This window comes from Lacerta agilis, chromosome 9, assembly GCF_009819535.1.
Source record: "Lacerta agilis isolate rLacAgi1 chromosome 9, rLacAgi1.pri, whole genome shotgun sequence".
Classification (NCBI taxonomy): Eukaryota; Metazoa; Chordata; class Lepidosauria; order Squamata; family Lacertidae; genus Lacerta; species Lacerta agilis.
In genome coordinates this window covers 17963579-17986236 of record NC_046320.1, presented here as the reverse complement: position 1 = coordinate 17986236, position 22658 = coordinate 17963579, and the positions used below count along the sequence as shown (strand labels likewise).

General features: G+C 46.1%; 1 protein-coding gene across 2 annotated transcripts in view; it reads right to left on the bottom strand.

Annotated features, from left to right (window-relative positions):
* The window catches only part of BEND4 (BEN domain containing 4), a 28170-nt gene extending 9844 nt beyond the window's left edge, over positions 1 to 18326 (bottom strand). For both annotated transcript variants that reach the window (XM_033160908.1, XM_033160910.1), the window contains exons 1-2: positions 17822 to 18326; positions 922 to 1488 (exon numbers count right to left, since the gene is read on the bottom strand). In XM_033160908.1, the coding sequence (XP_033016799.1) occupies positions 922 to 1488; positions 17822 to 18305 (1051 nt within the window). In that variant the 5' untranslated portion in view covers positions 18306 to 18326. The remainder of the gene's footprint in view (positions 1 to 921; positions 1489 to 17821) is intronic.
* Positions 18327 to 22658: the final 4332 nt, after the last annotated feature.

Below are 22658 nucleotides of genomic sequence, written 5' to 3'. Positions count from 1 at the left end.
AAACCAGTAGGAACTCTTAACAATGTAAGACGAAGTTTGAGGCAGGAGTAGGGAGAAGCAGGGGGGAAATGTGAATGGCAAGTGGGGTGCATAGAGTTACATCACTGCACGTCAAATTTAGCAGGTCAGTCCATTGCTCAGTCTAGCTCAATACTGTCTGCAGTGGCTCTCCAGGGCTTCAGGCAAGGGTCTTCTAGAACAACGGTGGGAGAGTGAGAGAGGGCAGCAGGCTACAAAATGCTGCCTGGCCACTGATGCCTTTTCTCATTAAATAGGGGCCTTGAGATGCTGATTCTAAAGGATGAGAGTTATCTGAGCATAATCTATATTGGGATGGCCATTGCAACCAGGGATGATGGGAGCTGGGAGTCTGATACCACCACCCTTGCTCTATGTTAAGTCATCTGAGGACACAGGTTATGCCAAAGAAATGTGCTGGAGTATACTTACGCCTGTCTCGCTGGAATTTGTAGGAGGCTAAAGGAAACTAGCTAAGTAGAGGTTTCCAAAGGGTGGGTGCTACACTCAAAGAGGCCCTGCCGTCCAGTTTGAGAAGGAGGGAACAGCCCTCTGGACTTGGAAAAAAATAGGTATTTCTAGCCAACCTTTCTGCTGAACAATAGTACTGATAGTATGTTAACCCATTTATTTACCGTAATCATGAAGGATGATGTTTTAAGGATGGAATACTTTATGTTGGTTATGCTACTGCAAAGTGACAAGTAACAATATCCTGACATGAAATGTGTTTATTTGGAACTATGCCTCTTCATTCTGGTACATCAAACATCCATGGTGGCCTTGACCCTTAAACCAAACAGCACAAACTGATGTTAACAGGATTTATAGATGCTAGTCATTGAGCCGTGCATCTTATATATCTACAGCGCTAGATGTCTCAAATGGTTCTGTTAGGATTACCTGGGATGCTCTCCAGCTTCCGTCGGAGTTCCTCGTTTTCTTGTTGCAATGAAATTACCTCCTGCTCCAGCTCTTGGCAACGAGGACAGTAGCCTTCCTCCTCCTCCTCCTCCTCCTCCTCTGGAAGCGTGGAAGAGGATGGGTGGCCGTGGGACTCGGAGGTTGCTGGGGATGTCCATCCACCCAATGTGTGCACTGGAGAGGTTGAAAGTGGATCCACGTCGGCCAAATGGCCAAAATCACTCACGGAGGAAGCATTCTGAGATGGAAAGCTTCCAGAAAGCAAGTAGTTTTGAAGGGAATCGGTAAAGACCCTCAGAAAAGCAGAGGTTTGCTGTTTCTTGTGCATGTACTGCAGGTCCAGGTCCAAGTTGTCTGGCACTTGGCTATGGACCATTTTCCCAATCTGGCACTGCTCTGGTCTTTCACTAAAGCTCAGGCTCTCCTGCTTAACACAGGAAACCAAAGACTGAGTGCGGCTGTTGTCCAGAAATTTCCCACCACAGTTTAAAAGACTAAGAACCCGGCTGCACTGCTGGGCGAAGGCATCCAGAATCATACGGCTCTCTGAAACAGAAGAGGAGACAAATCACAGTAACCCAAAGTAGAGACAGTCTAGTTGGATAGCTGGATAGAATGTGGAAGTAGATTACAGTAAAAATCCAGAATACATTATGGATGAAAACAGCAAGACAACATCACACAAACACATTAAAATCACCAAGATCCTGCATCACCATCATCATCACCACCATTACTGCCTCTCTGCACATGAACCAACCCAGGCCCTGTGTTTGGCACCCAAGGCCCTCCTATTTGTGCCCCTTCTGAAGGAGGTGCAGAGGATGGCAACAGAGAACAGGCCTTTTCAGTGGTGCCTCCCCACTTGTGGAGTGCTCTCCCCAGGGAGCTACCTGTATGCTTGGCGCCATCACTATCTAATTTCAGGTGCTGGATAAACACTTTTTTCTTTACCCAGGAAACTGGCCCTTAATTTGAAGCATTTGTAGCCCCTTTCAGTGGGTAGGATGTGTTATACCTGCCTTTTATATGCATGGATGTGTTCTTGGCATTCCTCACTCCCCAAATTCTTGATGAGGAGAGGTCTGAAGCCTGCTTTCCAAAGGTGGAAAAAAGCCAAGCAGGTCTCTTATGGGGTGGGAGGGGGGGCACATGCCATGGTGCAGGAGGACAATCTTAACTTTCAGTAGGGAAGGGACACGTGTGTGCAGAATATCCAGACAACTGGTGCATTGCATCATCAGCATGTTGGAGAGGAATAATGGAACTTTAAAGACATTATCTCAGCCCATGCGGAAGCTGCTTCTCCATGACAAGGTCCTGTATGGCAGAGAAGACTCTCAAATAAGTCAGCCACACAAGTAGGGCTGATCACATAGTTCTTTTGGATAAATAGTTCTCACTTGGCTGGGGAAAGTATCTAAAGAGCATTCCAGAGAGCCAGAGTGATGTGTTGCACAACATGATGGCTTTGGGCTGGGAAGACTTGGGTTCAAATCCCTGCTTTGGCCATGAAGCTCAACAGGTGGCCTTGGGCAGGCCCCTATGACTCAACCTCATTAACTTGTTTGCCGCAACGATCACAAGCAAGATAAGGTTATGCACACCCTATACGAAGAAAAAAGACAGCACACAGATGCGATAAAAAGAGAAGCATATGAGAGAGGGAACTGTCCCCTTTGCTACCCAAGTGGCAGCCCTGCAAGAACACTCAACACATTTCATGCATGCCCTAATCCCCTTGCTGACAATCAGTGTGGTGATGGTCAATTTTGGCTCACACCAGCACTTGTTCAGAGGGACCAGGGACCAAAGGTGGAGGATACCCAACTGCAAAAATGCCATTTTCAATTCCGTTTTACTGAACAAATGGAGGTAGTGTTCTCAGTCTTGCACTCGGATACAGAACTCTGTAGATCTCACACATCCGCAGCAGTCTAGTCTACAAACATCTGATGAAAATTTCCTTCCATAGGGGTGAACAATATGGCTAATGGCTAGTTTGTCCCCCTTACAACCAGTCATTCCTCCAGGCTGCCTTTCCTTCATAACCAACCCCACCCCATGTGAATGCAACGTCTGCTTTGGCCCAGGTACCCATCCAGACGTAAGACACTGCAGGACCCTGGAGAGCTCCCAGGAACTACAGAATCTCTATTCCTTATTCTAGTCCTGATGGATTCTAAAGCTCTAAGGCCACCACCCAGGATGCTGTCATTTTAGACTCTGGAATATGTCCAGGGGTGCCAACAGGTTTTAAGAGTCCAGTACACTGGATGTGGCTTAGGCCCTCCGACCCACTCACCAAGAGGACACAGATTTGCATAACATTCACATTTGCTCTGTGTCATATGCAAATGTGTGTCCTTTTTTTTTGCAGGTGGTGTGGAAGGCCCAAAAATAAAATAAGTGGTTTCACACATAATAAAATGTCTGACAGACAGAATGTGAACAAATGAAACTTTCCAAGCTCAGGAACCAGACAAGGGTGCCCAATATCCCCCCTGTTGTTCATTACGGTCCTGGAAGTGTTATTGAACAAGATAAGAAAGGAACCTGAAATTAAAGGGATCAGGGTGGGAGTAAAGGAATATAAATTAAGAGCCTTTGCAGATGACTTGGTTTTAACGTTACAAAATCCAGAATCCAGTGCAGTAAAGGCACTGGAAACAATAGAAGAATTTGGGCAAGTGGCTGGATTTAAACTACCGTATTTTTTGCTCCATAAGACGCACTTTTTTCCTCCTAAAAAGTAAGGGGAAATACCTGTGCGTCTTATGGAGCGAATGGTGGTCCCTGGAGCTGAATTGCCCAGGAGCCAAAAGCAGATTGTGCTTTTTATTTTACAAAGAGAAAAGGGAGTGTTGAAAGGACCCCGTTCAGCAGCTGATCAGAAATAGATCGGGAGAGAGATAAGAGTCCCGGCTCCCTTTCAGCCCCGCCCTCCACTGTTGAATGTGCTGCAGAGGGAGGTTGTTTGTTTCCCCAGCAACATGTGACTGGCTGATTAGATTATCTGACTGGAAACAGTAGAAATGGCTCCTTTTCCTTAAGATTTTTCAGAAATGTGAGTTAAACCCCATAAAAATGGGGCTTTTCCTCTTTGTGTTTCCCCCTTTGCAAAAGGAGCTTTGCTTTTCCCCCTTTGCAAAAAAAGCTGCAAAACCTTTAGCTGATCCTCAAAAAAACAACAAAAAAACAAACAAACCAGGGCTTTTCCCTTTGCAAAAAAGCTGCAAAACCTTTAGCTGATCCTAAAAAAAACAACAACAAACAAACAGGGCTTTTAGAGGAGGAAAACCAGAAAAATGTTTTTTTCCTGGGTTTCCTCCTCTAAAAATGAGGTGCGCCCTATGGTCCAGTGCGTCCTATGGAGCGAAAAATACGGTAAATAAGGCAAAAACTAAGGTTTTAACAAAAAAATCTGACAGGTTTTGAAAGAGACAAACTACAGAATCTGACCGGTTTGAACTTTGTCAACAAAGTGAAGTATCTGGGGGTTAATATGACTACAAAGAATTTAAATCTTTATAAAGACAATTATGATAAGCTGTGGAATGAGGTTAAAAGAGACTTAGAAATATGGACAAGGTTAAAGTTATCCCTATTAGGGCGTATTTGAGTGATTAAGATGAATGTGTTACTTAAGATGCTGTTTTTATTTCAAGTCCTACCGATTATTGAGGGACAATAGACAACTCTAAACCCATCCTGGACACATTTGGTGGAAGGAAGCTTCCACAGGAGTCACACAGCTCTAGAGAATGGGAAAACAGGAAACAAAAAAACTAACGAGAGACTCCCGCTAACATCATGATCAGATGATAAAAGAATAATGAAAATGTAAATATCAGTATCAGCCTCAATATAAGGTTGCCTTCCCTCATTATTCACTCACTCCATTTCTCTTTTGAAAAATATCAAAGGAAGATATTGATTGGAACTTTGTAATTCAAATACACAGCAGTTTTTCATCCGTTTTAATCCTATAATCAGATTCTAGACCTGAAGCTGTATTTACTGTGCGCATTTTAATCAGGATGATCCCAAGTTCTCAGAAGTTCTCTGCCTTTTGTATCTCCCCTGCACCTCCTCCATCCACAGAAGAAGAAACATATGAATGGAGACTTCAAATTACATTATATATGCTGCGTTAAGTATTACGATTTCCCCTAGATTTAAGGCATGATCCACTTTTGATGCCGCAAATTTAAATGTAAATGACTTATTACATTTTAAAATCAGGAAAAGATAAATTTGTAGATAGGGTAAAAGGTAAAGGTAAATGACCCCTGGAAGGTTAAGTCCAGTCAAAGGCAACTATGAAGTGCGGAGCTCATCTTGCTTCAGGCCGAGGAGCCGGCATTTGTCCACAGACAGCTTTCCAGGTAGATATAACACCAAATGAGTAAGGAAGCTGTTGCTGTCCTGAGTCTCTTTTATTTTTTTAATCAATTTTACATATTGAAAAAATGATACCACTTATAGTATCAGACTGTGTTGGCTATGTTCCAACCAATAGCTTAAACCAGCGGTGACCAACATGGCACTCTCTAGACACTGTTGTGTTCCAAGGGTGTTTCCAGCCTGTTCCTATTTTCAGCTAGGATTCAGTCACATGCCGGCAAATTCACGCAGCGACATTATAGTTGACTGGAGGTCCTGCAAAAACAACATGTTTCCCCGTAAGATCAGGCTTTCTGTGATATAGAATATATAGAAATACTTTATTGTCACTGTACCACTTGTTTACATTGAAATTAAATGAGCCCCCCATCTTTCAGCCCTTGTTACACTCTATGTGCTATCGTATGACCACCAACCCCAAACGTCAGCTGCAATGTTGCTGTTTTCCATTAAGCAGCCTCATGACCCATGGGTAGAAACTGTTCTTTAACCTGTTGGTGCAGCTTATCATGCTTCTATATCTCCTCCCCAAGGGCAGGAGATTAAAAGGGTGTGAGTCATCCATGAGAATGTTCCTCGCTCTTCTGAGGCAAAGGTCTCCTGCGATGACATCTAGCGGACTCAGGGGACAGCCCATGATATCGTGTGCTGTCTTCACCACCCTCTGTAGGAATTTTCTGTCCATGGCTGTCAAACCAGCGTACCACACCGTAATACAGTATGAGACAACACTTTCTATTGTGGACCGATAGAAGGAAATCATCAGTTGTTGTCTAACATTGTTCTTTTGCAACTCCCTAAGGAAATGAAGTCTCTGTTGGGCCTTCCTAACCACCTGGGCTGTATTGACATTCCAAGTAAGGTCTTCACTAAGATGCACTCCCAGGAATTTAAAGGAAGAGTCTTGCCAATGTTTAGGTGCAGATTGTTCTCTGAGCACAATGTGATACCTTTTCAACCTCCCCCCTGTATGCAGATTCATCTCTGCCTGTAATTAAACCCATTATGGTGGTGTCATCAGCAAACTTAATAACTGCAGTAGATGGGTCACATGAAATGCAATCATATGTATGCAACGAATACAGGTATGGACTTAGCACGCATCCCTATGGAGTGCCAGTGCTGAGCTTCAGGGAGGTAGATGTAACAGGTCCAATCCTCACTGTTTGTGTCTGATCTCTCAGAAAGTCTTTAATCCAATTACAGATGTTAGAAGAAAGGTCCAGGTCCCTTAACTTTCCATTGAGAATGTCCGGAAGGATGGTATTGAAATGATGGGAAAGGAAATGATGGGCAAACACAATGAACAGTGTTGGTAGCACTTGTTTTGACACAAGACCATCTAACCTCCAGACAAACGAATCAGAATAAATGCTCATGAAATACTCAGTGCTGTCAAACCTCTCTGCATAGTCACTAGGGTGGATGTGCAATAAACAGGGCATCTGGAAGAACCCAACTCTCACCAGCTCCACTCATCATGCTAAATGATTAGAGATGATGGGAGTTGAGATCCAGCAACATCTGGAAGTAACCATGTTGGCTGCCCCAGCTCCAATTGTTGCAAATCTTAAAACCCATGAGCATCTCTAGCTATACATTCTGCAGTGGTTAAATGGACCTAATGGGCATAAGTCACGGTAAAAGAGCAAGCATGCGCGCGCGCACACACACACACACACACATATGCAGCTTGATATATTTACATTCATTAGCCAGACAATGCATATTTATTTCTTATGAAGCAACCAAGTAGAATATCTGCATGTTTTCTTTTGTAAGAGGGCTAGTAAGAGATTTTATTTGAAGATAAGTGACCAAAGGAACCCAGAACATTTCCCTAAGTGTCATATCCTCACAGGTCCTGGGGTGATATTCTTAGGAACAATTGTTTATAGCAAGACTCTTAAATCATGTACCAGTGCATCTTCTCTGAAAATTGCAGGTGCCCAAACAAAATTAGAGCTTGTGGCGGAGAACCTTTTTGTCCTACTGTAGGAATGGCACTGGCTGGTACAATGAAGGAAACAAGTCGGAACTTAAAACAGTCGGGTAGTTTCAGCAACATTTTACATACCAAAGTCCCTCAGATCTTAGCCTCAACTGGATGCTGGATAACAGTTCCAAATCCAGTGCTATTAACAACTGTGTGGGTGTAAAAGTTCACAAAAAGAACATAAAGACACATGCTGTTTATTTACGTGCTTGGGTGCACTGTTCTGATTTAAAAGGATTATCTTGCCAAAACTAAAACTATAAACTGAAGACTGAATGTTCATGTTGGAGAAACCTACAGAGCAGAAGGTTTGAGAATTAGCCTTTCACTTACTGAAGAGGCATTTTGCAACCCTGCTCAAAACGTGCAGAAAAAAGGCACATTCCTTCTTGAACTGCAAACTTCAACAAATCAAAGAAAAACTACCTGCACATGGAAAATTAATACACCAGGCAAGGCTAGAACCCTTTCACCCAACTCACTAGCCTTCCACGTGCAGGGAAGTGGCATTTTGTTTTTAAACACTGGGGGACTTTCCAAGAGGCAATCCTTGCCTTGATCGTAGTCTGAAGTCCTACAACTCAACTCAACACCTCATGAAAATAGTCTCTTACTGATGTCATAAAACAAATAAGCTCCAGGTGGCTTTGCATGTGAAGGGAAAGCAAGCTGGCGATTCACACTTCCTCCTTTTGAGCCTCAGGGGTCATGTGCAAATGGTGAACCTGTGAGTTTCTCAATGTAGTACAGTGCTCAAGATACGGAGACAACTCACAGAGCTTACAGCAGAGAATGTGTACGTATTCCCCTCCATATATTGCTTCAGAAGAACAAAAGACAGTCTTGTGCCGAGCAAGAGGGAACCCCAGCTGATGAAGTATCTCAACCCCAATGACAAAGCATGAAGGTAACAAGCTGTGTGAGTTCAGCAGAAGGGTAAGGGGGAAAGGGGAAATCACTCTCCCACCCTCCCTCTTATTTGACCTAAGAGTTCTGAAGTATTGGAAGCAGTGTACCAGTTGCTAGGAATAACAAGGGGGAAGAGTGTGGGTTGCACTCAGGTCCTGCTTGCAGGCTTTCCATAGGCATCTGGTTGCCACTGTGAGAACAAGATGGTGGACTAGATAGGGCTTTGGTCTGATCTTTTTACGCTCCTAACATGCAGAGCTGATCTCAGACTTTACACCTGGCTAACTAGCAATAGGGAGAAGTGCAGCTACTCTTAGATTTTTCAACATACATGCTTATTTTACATGGCATTAGTTGGTGGCAAAGTTGTGGATCTGGCCTCAGATGCCACTACAGCCCTGTTAACTAGGCAACTGCAGAAGCTGTCATAAAAGACAGATGGCGTGATACAACAATGTGCCCAATGAACATTCTGGTATGGTAACAGTACTAACTTAGGGCTGAGGCAGAGGCGATATTTGTCATGCGGTTTGCCATTTTTGTGGTTTAACAAATAGCCAGAAAGAGGCCGGGTAGGAGAGATCAAGCCAGATCAGGACCACGGAGAGAGAAAGGCTTTAACCCACAGTCTCAACTGGAATTACCCCGCATGCTTGCAATTTGCAGTGAGAGGAAAGGTCCCATTGGCACCATATTGCAAACATGCAGGGGGATTCCAACTAAACCCCAATCTCCTGGTCCCAATCCAACCTGGCACCCCACATAAGGAAACATGAGATGACTACAGTCACAGGGATTGTCTTTCAAGAAGCTGCACTGGGTTCATCTAGCTCATGAGTTGTCTGCACTTCCTAGCAATGCCCCTCTAGAATTTCAGGTGGCAGTCTCTCGTTGGGAGATTCCAGGGATTGAACCTGGGATCTTTGGCATATGAAACAAGTACCTTGGCCACTGCCCTCCCTGCCCTGTCCACTTCTAGGTAAGCAGCAGCAAGGACCTTATCAGGAGGGCAGATCTACGCCTATAGGGGCCACTTTTGAAACTGACTCAGCATCTCATACAAGCTTTTGGTCGTTGGCCACTGGAAATACAGGAAACAAACAGTACAGCAAACAACATATAAAGTAAAACATACAACCCAGCAGCTATAATGCAAGATGAACAAGCTGGGAATAAAAACCACTGGGTGATGGGGTGGCTTAGTGTCATCTGGTAAGACAGGCCTGTAATGTCAAACCATATTTTGTGCAACAACTCTGTGGAATGTGTGAATAGGGTGCACACACCCTAAAAACTAACATGCACAAGTCCAAATCGTGCCATCAGTTCTCTTCCCTCCTCCCTTCAAAAATATTTTTCAATCTACCTTGTGATTTGGCCTTACGTACATTGGATTTTGTGCAGGCAGACCCTGTTCAAATATTACAGTGACATGAGCTGTTCTGGAGGTGCTGGAGATAGGACAAAAGTGGGAATGACAGAAGGGGCAATCTCTTCCTCTTACCATGCATACAAGGAAGGTAGAGGAGAGCAAATTCTGAAACGCACGCTAATCCTTCACCTAAAAAAATCACAAGGTATCCCTGTTTCCTCCTTCATGGATCACTGCCTTGTCGTGGCGAAGGGGCTTGAATAACTCAGGGAAGCTATGAGCTATACCATGCAGGGCCACCCAAGATGGACAGGTCATAGTGGAGAGTTTAGACTAAATGTGATCCACCTGGAGGAGGAACCGACAAGCCACTCCAGTATACCTGCTAAGAAAACTCCATGGACAAAGGGAGTGCCTGGCGTGCTCTGGTCCATGGGGTCACGAAGAGTCGGACACGACTAAACGACTAAACAACAACAAATCCCTGTTTCAGCTCCAAAACCAAGCTCTCCCTATTCTTTGGGTCTGTGTAACTACTCTCCCTGAGGGTTGATTTTCTGGTGCCAGCAATGGTTTTATATAATTAGGTAACTCTCTGCCTGAAGTGACTAAAATGTTTGCATTGTTAACGAGCCTCGTTTTGTATACAATTCATTCTTCCTTGAAAAACAATCCTGCAATGCTGAAACATCTGTGTCCCTTCAGACACACACACACACACACACACACACACACAGAGAGAGAGATTTTTTAACAGCAGTTGTACAAAAGTGAAAAATCTTAACAGCAGCTTCAATATTCAGCTGGTGTGCTGCTGTTTTGCTGCTACTTTCCACAACAGCTCTGCATATCTCTTACCTAAGCGTACCTTCCGTTCTCTTAGACTAATAATGCAATGACATTCTGTATCCAATCATATTTACCGGACAGTTAAATGCCTTCTGAAGGGCATTCCAATTCTGCAAAGACAGCACTGGTGTTTTGATAATGAAACAATATTCTGATCCCTCCTTTCGACCCAGTCAATCTGAACTCCCTCGAGGACATGAAAAGCAGAATAGAAATAATTTACAAGTTTAGAAGACCTGTTTATTTAATGGACATGGGGGGGGGGAATCTACACAGAAGATGTGACAGTGAATGCGGATATTCAAAAAGCTTTATTGGCAGGGCAGAAAGAATAATCACATTTTTAATCATTTACTTCTTCCATTCTGTAAATCAAAGATATCTCCATGGGATCTGCAGGAACTGAATAAAGCAATTAGCTATATGAACTTCATAACAGTTGAAAATGTTTGCAGCTTTTTGCAAAAATTATTGGGAACTGCAGCATGATGAAAGTGCTAAGAATGCTTGCCAGTCACCCTTGAACTGTGATTCTGTTGGGAAAGAATGACTATTACACCAGTTTATATCTGTGGTGCAGATAATCCCTGCGAGAACAAGTGAAGAAATTGATAGGGCTGTAAGCAACAGAATGGGTTACACACAGATCTCTGGAATATGATGACGTGATGTGTGGGAATGTTTAGGAGTATGGATGATAATATATTATTTTATATATCTCATCCCAGATTGAGTTAACAAGCTCCAAACTTAGCAGAGTTACATTCCCTTTTAAAACACAGCAGAAAACGGTTGCATAGGCTTGCTAAAGCCTCTAGAAGAAATATATATTCCTGGTATATTCCCCTTGTTCCCTCTTAAAAGTAAAGACACAACACAGTACTATTTATAAGATATAAAAGAGTTTACTTACAGTCATCCATGAGTTACAGTACAGGCTCAGAGAGGCAGATAAGCTTAGATAAATGTATTTACATGTAGTGAAGCTGATTCCATAGGGGAACAGGCTTCACCTCTGCTCCTCTCAGCTGAAAGCTGAGAGAGAGCATCCTGCTTGTTCAAAAGATGGGGCAAAAATGGTGACTGATCTTTGGGATCCTGTTCCCAGGTAAGACCACACCTACTTCTGGTTCCTGTAACTCAGTCCAGGTAAACAGGAAGTTAAACCTGGAGGACTGAGTTACCTTCATGTCCACTCTAGCAGTGTTGGGTTTGGCTGCTCTGTGTTTACACCCCACATGATGAAGTACACAACTCTTTGAATTGCATGTCTTGGTCCTACCATGTGTAGAACACCCTGAGCGATCTAGGGCGTTCTTCATGACACACACATGCTGCACTCACATGAAGCACATCACATGTGATGTTCTTCATGGGATTCCGACTAAGCTTCAGGAAGAACTTTCCAACGGTAAGAGCTGTTTGGCAGTGGAACAGACTCCCATGAGAGGTGGTGGCCTCTCCTTCCTTGGAAGTTTTCAAGCGGGGGTTGGATGGGAATGGGTTTGGGGTACACCTGTGTAGCAGAGTGAGAGATGGTCCCCCCCTTGCAGAGCAGTCTCACATCACAGGGCAATTTGTGCACGCACATGGGCAGGCAAACCACAGCAGTGCTTACTGTCAACCTCCCTTCCAGTCAGGCAGTGAAAAACGCCTCCGTATTATTAGCCCCACCCAAATGATTAGTTCCTTCACACAAATTCCCCCAGGGGCATGCAAAGGAGGCCGCTCACGGCACATACAGCTTGCACACTAAGGGAGGGGCATCTGATGGATGCAATGAATTTGAAGGAAGCAGCCCTTTAAAAAAACAAATGAAAAACCATTGCATTTTCTTGGGGGGGGGGGGAAGGCAAGCAGCCATCAAAGCGACCAAACCAGGCTTTCATCCACCCACCCACCCACCTGCATTCTCCTATATAAATAAATAAGCAAAGGCTGTGTCAAAATGAACAGATGAGTTGAGATGCCCATTGCTATCAAAACCAGATGGTTGCCTCCCAGTATTCAGCCTGCTCAGTCAAACCCTGACTATTTTCTTGGACCCTCAGTATATAAAACGGGGATGCTGTTATTTGTGATGGCAAACAAAAGCAATCATGCCTGCCAAGCACATACTATAACAGTCAGCCTTTCAGCTCTGCTAGACAGAAAGTAATTAGAATGCTTTTAATGTCCAAAAGAATGATGCTGATAGGCTGCCACAGATGTGTAGATTTATGAATATTTATACGGTGGTTTATAGCTGACACTTTTATCAGTTGAAGAAGATAAAATATCTGCCTGACTCAAAAGCTTGACAGTCAGGTTAATAAAATCTCATTAAAGAGAATGACCTATGCAATTATATAGGATTTATTGTAATTCATTTTTGATTGTAGTCTGCTTAAAGATGCAATTTCCCATTTCCTGGTGCCAAATTTAGGCTGCATATCAAGAACTACGTGAGCTCTAACACCAAGCCATCAGTAGGAAAAGGAGAAGAGAGAGAGAGGGATAGAGAGAGAGAGAGGGAGAGATGCATTTAACATCTTAGTAGGTTATACCTTGAGAGAGAGGAAATATTTTGATCTGCATCTCAGTTAACACCCCCACGCCAAGGCTCAATAAATTTATTTATATATATATATATGTATATATATATTTTTAATCAGAATCTATGTGCACATCTATCGGGGGGATTTTTTTTTAAAAAAACCAGTCTGTTTTCTGCTAATGGGCTGTATCTAGAGTCTGTACATTTTACAGAAAGCAAGTCACAGAAGAGTGAGCTGTCACTCCAATGGTCGTTTCTGTCCTGTGTTTTTTCTCACCTCATTGGAGAAGCAGTGTGCTGCTCTCATCCAAAAGATCAGGTCACACACAAAAAAAGCAATAATCTTGATCACAAAGCGGCGACAAGAAGAAATTTCTACCCAATGCTAACCCATTTTCAACAGAAAGGTTTCGGCAGGGCATGAAAAACTTTGTTCAGAGGGTGTCTTAGGTTTTTTTAAAATGTTTAAATGTTAAATGTTTATCTAGCAAGAGTATCTACAACAGTTATTACAAAATGAAGAAAAAGTCCCCTTTTGGGGGCAGAAGTCATATCGGATGAGCCTGTACTGCCATGGTGAGATTTTTGAAATGCAGGGGGTTGGATTAGATGACACTTGGGAATCGCTTCCAACTCTACAATTTTATGATTCTATGACTATTGCTGTTGGTAGCATCTCTCCAAGGATTCAGGCTAAGCTTATCCCTGTTTCCCAAGACCCGTTTAAGATCTAATTATTATAATCATTTACAAGAGCACAGCCTAGTTTCTCCTTTTCCCAGCTCCTCCCACACCTTGAACCCTTTGACCTTTTTCTTTACATCCATATTTCCAGTCCTATCCTATTACTCACCTGAAGATTGAATGCGCACCAGGAGAGTTAATTTGTTAAATAAAGTACAAAACAAGATATGCAAGCAAGCTTGTGTTTGTACTTTTGGTAACGGATGAGCATGTTTAGCCTGGAAAAGAGAAGATTAAGGCGGACACAGGATAGATGCTTTTAAATATCTTGAAGGGCTGCCATGTAGAAGGAGCGGACATAATCTGTCGCTCCTGAGGCGGGTTCAGACTGCAGGGAAGCAGAATGTGGCTGAACATTAGCAGAAACTTCCTAACGGGAAGAGCTATTTAACAGTGGAAGAGGCGACTTCAAGAGTAGGTTGTCCTTCTTGGGGAAAACTGAAGGAGAGTCTGGACACTTGTCTGTCGGGGATGCTGTAATTGCAAGTTTCCACAAGACCAGACCTGATACGTATCAGAATGAGTGTGGAGGCGACTCCCAGGCATCAGGGTGGATCCTGGTAGAGGAAGCGAGATAAACTTAAATGCAAAAAAAGCCCAGTCCTTCAGCTTTTCCCTGGCTGGCTCTCTTAATAATCCCCCCAGCCACTCTGGGCGGCCTCCAACAGATATTAAAATATCACAGGTTAAAAACTTCCCTAAACAGGGCTGCCTTCAGGTATTTTCTGAATGTCAGATAGTTATTTATCTCTTTGACCTCTGCTGGGAGGGCGTTCCACAGGGCGGGCGCCACTACCAAGAAGAAGAAGGCCCTCTGCCTGGTTCCCTGTAGCTTTGCTTCTCGCAGTGAGGGAACCGACAGAAGGCCCTCGGCGCTGGATCTCAGTGTCCGGGCTGAACGATGGGGGTGGAGACGCTCCTTCAGGTATACAGGACTGAGGCCGTTTAGGGATGTGGAGAAGGTCCAAGACTACTAGAAGGCAGGTACAAAGGGTTTTTTTTTGGGGGGGGGGGACAAGGGGACATGGAAGGAGGAAGCAACAGTCAAGAGAGAGACTTTTCTTGCTACTGCCCAGACTGCTTTGCTAACCACAGGAAGTTGCAGAGGTGAGCAGGCGTCAGCTGAGGACTTCTGGCTTCCTTCTTCCTCTCCTGCCTCCTTTCCAGCCTGGTTTTTGGAGGGAATCAGAGGCCCAGCCTGCATACTATATGTTTAAGGCAGTATTATACCACTTTAAAAAGCCATGGCTTCCTCCAAAAAATCCTGGGAACTGTAGTTTGACTAGGGTGCTGCTAGGAGTTGTTAGGAGACCCCCTACAACTGTCACAGTGGTTTAACTATCCATCTTTCTTCCCAGGGAACTTTGAGAATGGTAGCTCTGTGAGGGCAATAGGGGGTCTCCTAAGAACTCTCAGCACCCGCAACAAACTACAGTTCCCAGGAGCCATGACTGTTTAAAGTGCTCTGGCGCTGCTTTACATGTATAGTGCAGATGGGGGCCTGTAGCGGCCACCATGTGCGCTTCTAACACAGAGTGCCCCCCAAGCCACAAATTCTTACACCCACTTGTTTTGCAAAGATTTGGTACACGTATCTGACAAATACAGTAGTTGGGTTTGGGCGCACGATCGAGAAAGCCTTTCCCAAGCTCAGTGAAAATGGTCCAGAATCCTGCTCAGCAATTAGTATCATGGAAGGGAGAATTATGGATGGCAGCAAGGAGTGGTCAGAGGAGACCAGGGGTAGGGAACTGAGGGGGATACACACCCTTTGAGGGAATAGGGACACACACTGCCCCTACCTTCCACTGGTAAACCATAATCCCCCAGGTCCCAGTTTCCATTGGAAAAAGAGAAAAAGTTTCTAGCATGTAGGAGACAAAATGTGCACACAGCATTCTCATTTTTATTTTATTTTTTGTGAGAAACTAATCTGCTGCAGATCAAACCTATACATTCCTTAAGGAAATCAGCCCTGAGTGCTCACTGGAAGGACAGATCCTGAAGCTGAGGCTCCAATACTTTGGCCACCTTCATGAGAAGAAAAGACTCCCTGGAAAAGACCCTGATGTTGGGAAAGATGGAGGGCACAAGGAGAAGGGGACGACAGAGGGTGAGATGGTTGGACAGTGTTCTCAAAGCTACCAACATGAATTTAACCAAACTGCGGGAGGCAGTGGAAGACAGGAGTGCCTGGCGTGCTCTGGTCCATGGGGTCACGAAGAGTCGGACACGACTGAATGACTAAACAACAACAACAAATCCGCTGCCCACCTTGAGTGTTTTACTCTCCTACTCCTGAAAAATGCCTGCAGATGCCCATCCTGGGCAGCAACCTTCCTAAGGCCACATGCCCAGGTGGGAAAGCAGGTGGAGCAAGAAGTGGGCTAGTTTCAACACACATTCACACACCCCTTTCTATCCTTCATCACACAGGTGAGCAAAAGGCACTGTCAGAGTTCAGGAGGCCTTTTAGCCAGAGAAGAGGGTCTGTGAGGCGCATGGCTTTGGAAGAGAAGGTGTGGCATGGAGAGAGTCCTGTGGGATAGACAGAGAGGCATGGAGGACTGCATTTTGACCCTTTGGCCTGAGTTTTCCCACTTCCAGATTAAGTCCTGCTGCTACATTCCCCCTCCATGCCCTTCTTCCCTTTAGCCTGGCAGCAGATTCAGTCCAGATGCAGATCCCAACACCAAGAAATGTCCCCCACAATTAGGATCTAAAGCACCCCACAATCTGTAGGGTGTTTTGCGCACTCCCTCCCAACAGAAGGCTGGCCGACAGGTAACTTGCAGTCCCCAGAGGCTACTCCCTTGCTTCCCCCAATTTATTCATTTCTAAAGGAAGAGAGGCTGGGGGTCAGTCTAGGCTCTCTGGCTCGTAAAACCCTTTATGCAAATCCTTGGAGGGTGTGGGTAGGATGCAGGCTGTGGTTATTCATCAGCAGGCTTAAGGTGCTTTGTGCATGGGCAGAGACTCTTTTTTTCATTCTGCTATATATTATCGATGTTTGCATTAAGGCACTGGAAATTTTAAACCGGTTCTGAGGCTGAGCAAATATGAAAAGCTTCGGAAGGGTTGTGAGCTTGAGATGAAGTTGGGGAGGGAGAGGAAGACCTTCCGTCTCATATTTTAAGAACCCACCCATGTGGGATACTCAGACTTATCACCAACCACAGTTTTGAACCTTCAGCTTCACTGATCTCTCTTTCACGCACCTTCTGTCAAATATAAACACTTTCTGCCTCTCCGAGGGGATGCAACTATATCCAACGAACCCTACAGCTTTTAATAGCAGGACAAGCAACTCAAAGCCCAACAGCCAAGATGGATCATAGTCAGCTTGCCTAAAGCTTTGTCAGCTGCAAGGCTGTTTCCAAGGGATGTCCATCCACATGCAACTCAGCAGCGATGTGACGCCTAAACGCGGAGGTGACCTCCTTGGTGTGTGAACCAGTGGCACCAGTTCCTCATAAGGACTGGTGTAGGGCAGTTGCCAAGAGCATTGGCTAGGGGACTTCCAGTTCCCATCTCACCTGAACAATGAATTATTCCTCTCATTCTCAGTTCCCTCTCTGATCTGCAGTACAAGGACCCTTGGACCAGCCTATACTGTTGCAAGTGCAGGAGTCAATGCCTAGGGGCCAATATCCCTTCAAGACCGCCCCCCGTAAAATATTTGATGGGGCCAGACCCCCTCCGAGTTGATGGGCATTGACATTCAAATGGTGTGCCTGCACCGCATCATGTGATCGATTATGCGCATCATGTGATTGATTATTTCCTTCAAGTTGGCACCCCTGGTTGCAAGCGTCGTTAAAATGATGGCTAGCGATCACTCTGAACACTGCAAACGCACTCCTCCCCCTACAAAACGGATTGCCTTACGCTCTGCACATGCCCAGAGTCACCCTTGCTACTTTGCACAGCGCCCTTCAGAATAAGCTTGGGCGTGCGTGTGCGTTAGAGAGAGGAAGCTGAACTTCTCTCCCCGCGAAGGCATGCCAGAAGAGGCACCGCATGCAAACGACCCTGGCCGGCCAGCCCCCTCCGCCAAAGTTGGTACCTGCGCTGAGCTCCAGGCTGCCGCTTCCCTCGCTGCTGCTGTTGCTGCTGCTGCTGCTTGCTGCCCCCTGGTGGCCGTGGCCGTACCTGGCCGACGAGGACGACGACGAAGCGGCGGCAGGAGCCGCTGCCTGATGTCCCAGCTGCGGAGCCGGCGTCCTGGGCGGGTGGCCCTGCGAGGCTCGGGCTCCGGGGTAGGAGCCGTGCGCCTGGTAAGGCAGCTGATGCTCGCTGAGGGACGACGACGACGACGAGCCGACGGCGGGCAGCGGCTGGAAGTGCTGCTGCTGGTGGTGCTGCTGCTGCCCGACGCCCGCCCTGACCTGAGGGATCTCCACCATGGTGGGTCTCTCGTAGCGCTTGCTCAGCGCCGGTCTCCGGCTGCTGGGGAAGGTCTTGAGGGCGCTGTAAGGGCTGCGCTGCTGCTTATAGATCTTGGCCACGCTGGGGCCCTCCTCCGCCACCGCCTGCATCGCCTCCTCCATCGGCAGCGCCCGCTTGCTCGCTCGCTCGCTCGCGCTCTCCAGAGCCCCGTCTGCCGCCGCCGCCGCCGCCGCCGCCTTCGCGCTCCGGAGCCCCGTCGTGCGGCGCTGGGGGAGACGCGGGCGGGCGCGCGGGGCGGGGGGGGGAGTTGGCGGCTGATTGACAGGCGGCCTCGCCAATGCCTGGAGGGAGAAGGGCGGCGAGGAGCAAGCGAGGGAGCCCCCACCCCGCCCCGCCCGCTAATGGGAACGGCCCGGGGTGGGGAGGCGGGAGCGCCTCAGGGAGCGCGGCGCGCGGCGCTGCTGGCTGCGCCTCAGGCGGCGGCGGCAGATGCCGCCTCTTTGCCCGAGAAGCCCGCGGCGGCGCTTGCTGGGCGGGCCACGACGAACCCGCTCCGTTCCCTCTGGAGTCAGGGCGCCGCCGCCACCTCCTGGGGCAACTCCGCGGGACTCCCGCGTAAAAGCGCGCCTCGGCTGGCGCAGCGCGGGAACTTTCCTGCGCTCCACGGCAGGCACGTTTCCTCAGAGACGTCGCGCGGGGTGGGGGGGGGGAGAGCAGGCTACCCGACCTCCTGAGTTTAAGCGCGCAGAGGAATCCTGAAGGGGGTCCCCGCGCGCGCGCACCCTGACCCGCCTCCGCGCAACTTCTTCGCGTTCAAGCGGGAAAGGAAGTTTGACACTTCGAGCTGCTGCCGCCCCTTATGAACGCGTGTTTCGGTGGTGTGGAGGGTGTACACGGGTCTCGTTTCCCCCTCACGGGACCGGGATCACGCAGGCATCTTTCCGACGACCTACTTGCCATTCACCCCGGAGCCTCTCGCGCCTCTCTCATCTCTCCTCCCCCTCCCCCCCCCGCTCTCCCGTCTCGATTTCGCGCCACCGGCTCCCATGTTAGCGATGGGATGGAGGCCGCCGAGAAATAAAAGTATTCGGGGGTCCAAGGAAAACCGCCAGGGCCGCCGAGAGCGCGGCGCAGAGGACATTTTGTTTCCCATTATGCCCGAGCCGTTTCCTGGCGAAATCGGAGAGGCGGCGGGGCTGTAACTCAAGCATGTCAGATTTCCAGGAATCCGAGAGATTAATCACGTCGCTCGACGTGATTTGCACAAAAGCAGCAGGAGGAGGAAGAGAAGAAAGCGCGCTCGTCTTCCTTGGCCTCGCGAGGCGAGGCGAGGCGGGTTTGCATTTGGTCTTCTTTTCTTTCTTCCGAAACTCTTTTGACTGGGCGGGACACGTGGCTGCCTGGACCCCCCCGCGCGGATCAGGCCGAACTCCCGAGACCCGAAAAGAAGAAGCATCAGCAGCTCTCCGGATTTGTTTGCTGAAGAACAACGGACATCTCTGGGAGAGACACGGGGAGATCTATGGCAGCTCCAGGGGAGAGATGGCCCAGGGAAGAAAAGGAGCCAGACCCAAACGCAGGCTCTCCCGTTTTTCAGCCACGCAGTTTTCCTGTCTCTGCACCACCGGGGGTGCCAACTTGAATAAAATATTGGGGGGGACGGGACAGGGAAGCCCCACCTGGCATAATCGACCACATGTTACAATGCACACACACACCATTTGAATGGCAAAGGCCACCAACTGGGGGAGTGACGGCCCCCTCAAATATTTTATTAGGGGGCCCGAAAAGACCCCTCGCCCAAGGAGTTGGCTCCTATGCTCTGCACTTACACACTCCAACATCCCTCTAAGGCCTAAGCTTTCAGAGGGAAGGGATTTCTTCCAGCCCCACCTGGAGATGCCTGGGGCATTCTGCATGCAAGGGAGATGCTCTAACAACTAGCTGTGGTCCTTCTCTTAGTTCAGCTAATTCTAGTGGTGCAACAATGCTAGCACATTTGCAAAACTAAGCAGGGACTGGTGTGGTTTCAAATTGTGGGGGAACTACATGTTGAGATTCTTGCATTGCAGGAGGTTGGTCTCTTCCAATTCTATGATTCCTCTGGATCCAATGGAACAATTGATTCTATCCTGAGCTGTGGCCCTTCTCTTGGGTTCATCTAATTCTGATTCCTATGGAAGAATTGATTCTGCTCATTTAGGTAGGACCCAGCTAATTTTAGTTCCACTGACTTCTAGGGAAAGTGAAGGAGGTGCTTAAGGCTACAGCCCTAACCCCATTTATTCAACTATCCTTGTTACACACAGAGAGAAACACAAAATATGTGTTTTGGGGGGTGGGCACCGTTGGGGGGGGGGAGGATGAATTCCTGGCCATTCAACACTGCATAGCCAGGCAATAAGGGCTCAGTGACAATGCTCAACAGTAAAGTAAAGGCACTTACATTTCAACCACAGTTTCCCAGCAAGTTCAGTCTCTACAACACTGTAAACCAGGGCCTTACCAGCGAAGGAGCTGCTTCCAGGGATGGTGCCACATGGGCAGAAAAATCCCGGTATGCACTCACAGGGAACCAGTGTCCAAATGACCAGCAAACCTGTTGGCGTGGAAAAGGCTGAAGAATGTGCATGCCTTAAGTACTATATTGTTACAGCTGACAAGTGAGATGACAATCTTTCCTTCTAGGCTTTTTTAGTTTGTTTTTCTTTTAGCCTATAGCTAAAGATGCTTCGGTGAACCTTGACAGCTAGATGATACTTGCTTATATGACCATTCAGGGGTTTTGGTGGCCAGCAGCTACTATTTTCTAGGGACACCACACTTGCTTGGATGGATGCTGGAGTGAAATAGTTTGGCAGTAGGACTATAGAAAGAAGGGGGGTGGGGTGGGAAGGGACTTAGAAGCCCAGCGATGGATTTCAAGAATAAGCCTTGGTGTACCAAAGACATGCTGTTTGCTTTGAGGGGAACTGATGTGGCTTTTTGCAAAGCAAGTGAACGTCTAGACTGTCACGGTTTTAAAGGTGGAAGTCAATCACATACTAGCAAATTCAAGTTGCACAATTAAAAAGTTGCACCACAACCCTGCTATCTGTTTAAATAATAACTTTTTGCAATAGGGAAAGTTATGTGGAATGCTCTGGAAAGAGTGGGATAACAACTTCCCGAATCAACGTCCCTGCCAACAAATCAGTTGAGTGTTCTAAGTTGCCTGCAAACTTTGTGCAAACAAATATGTATGAATCACCAATAAATAGGTAACCTGGAAGTGACTTACCAGTACCAATGACTGACTGAGTCTTTTCCTGTCCCCCCCTCCCCCATGCTCAGCTTACAAAAGCACCCTACCCTAATACTCTACCCACAGGGAAACAAACTGTGTAATAAACTTCTCCTGGAACTTCCTTTGACTGGGGAGCTAAACTATTTTAAAAGAATTGAGGGCAAGATTTACATCTTATGTAAGAAACAAGACTGGGGGGGAAATTATGGAAAGTTGATTTAAAATTCACCGCATGTACAACTTTGAAAGAGAATTATATGAAAACGATGTACTGGTGGTATTTAACTCCTGTCAAACTGGCAAAAATGTATAGAACGGGTGCTAATAAGTGCTGGAAGTGTAAAGAGAAAGAAGGTACGTTTTACCACATGCGGTGGAATTGTAAAGTAATTAAAAGTTATTGGGAAATGATATATAATGAAATGAAGAAGATGTCTAAAATAACCTTTGTTAAAAAAAAAAAAACCCCAGAAGCTTTTCTGTTGTGTATAATAGGACAGGAACTACCAAAAGAGTGGAAATAGTTGTTTATGTATGCTACAACGGCGGCTTGGATTCTAGTAGCCCCAAAATGGAAGGACGACAAGATACCGACGAAAGAAGAATGGCAAGTCAAGCTTATGGAATATGCAGAAATGGCAAAACTGACAGAAAAAAATCAGAGACAATGATAATGAAGAATTTAAAGAAGTCTGGGAACCTTTTATGTTGTATTTACAGAAATACTGTAAAGATATGGACTCACTAGTAGGGTTTGATTAAACACTTAAAAGTAAGAAAATAAGATCAAAGGTTGTAAGGACAACATGGAATTAAATTGACTGTAAGATGTAATGATGAAGGAAAATTTGGTATAAAACTGATAAGAAAATAAGAGTATTAAGGTGTAAGATTATAAAAAAGAAGATATGAATTAAGTGGAAGTAGTAAATATTTAAAGAACCAGAAGGAGAAGTTGAGGGAAGTCACGGGGGTGGGGGGTTCTTTTTCTTTTATATGACAAATGTTATATTGTGTTATTTGATTGAATATAAAACTCTAAAAAATCCAATAAAATCTTTAAAAAATAAAATAAACAGGAGAAACAAATGAACTTGCAGCTACCCTTGTATCCTATGGATTCAAGGTGGAATTTTGAACGCTTTATGTTATTAAATGAAATAAAACAACAGAATAATAGTGTTGTTGTTGTTGTTGTTTAAAAAAGGGACCTGGAAAGTCAGCCACA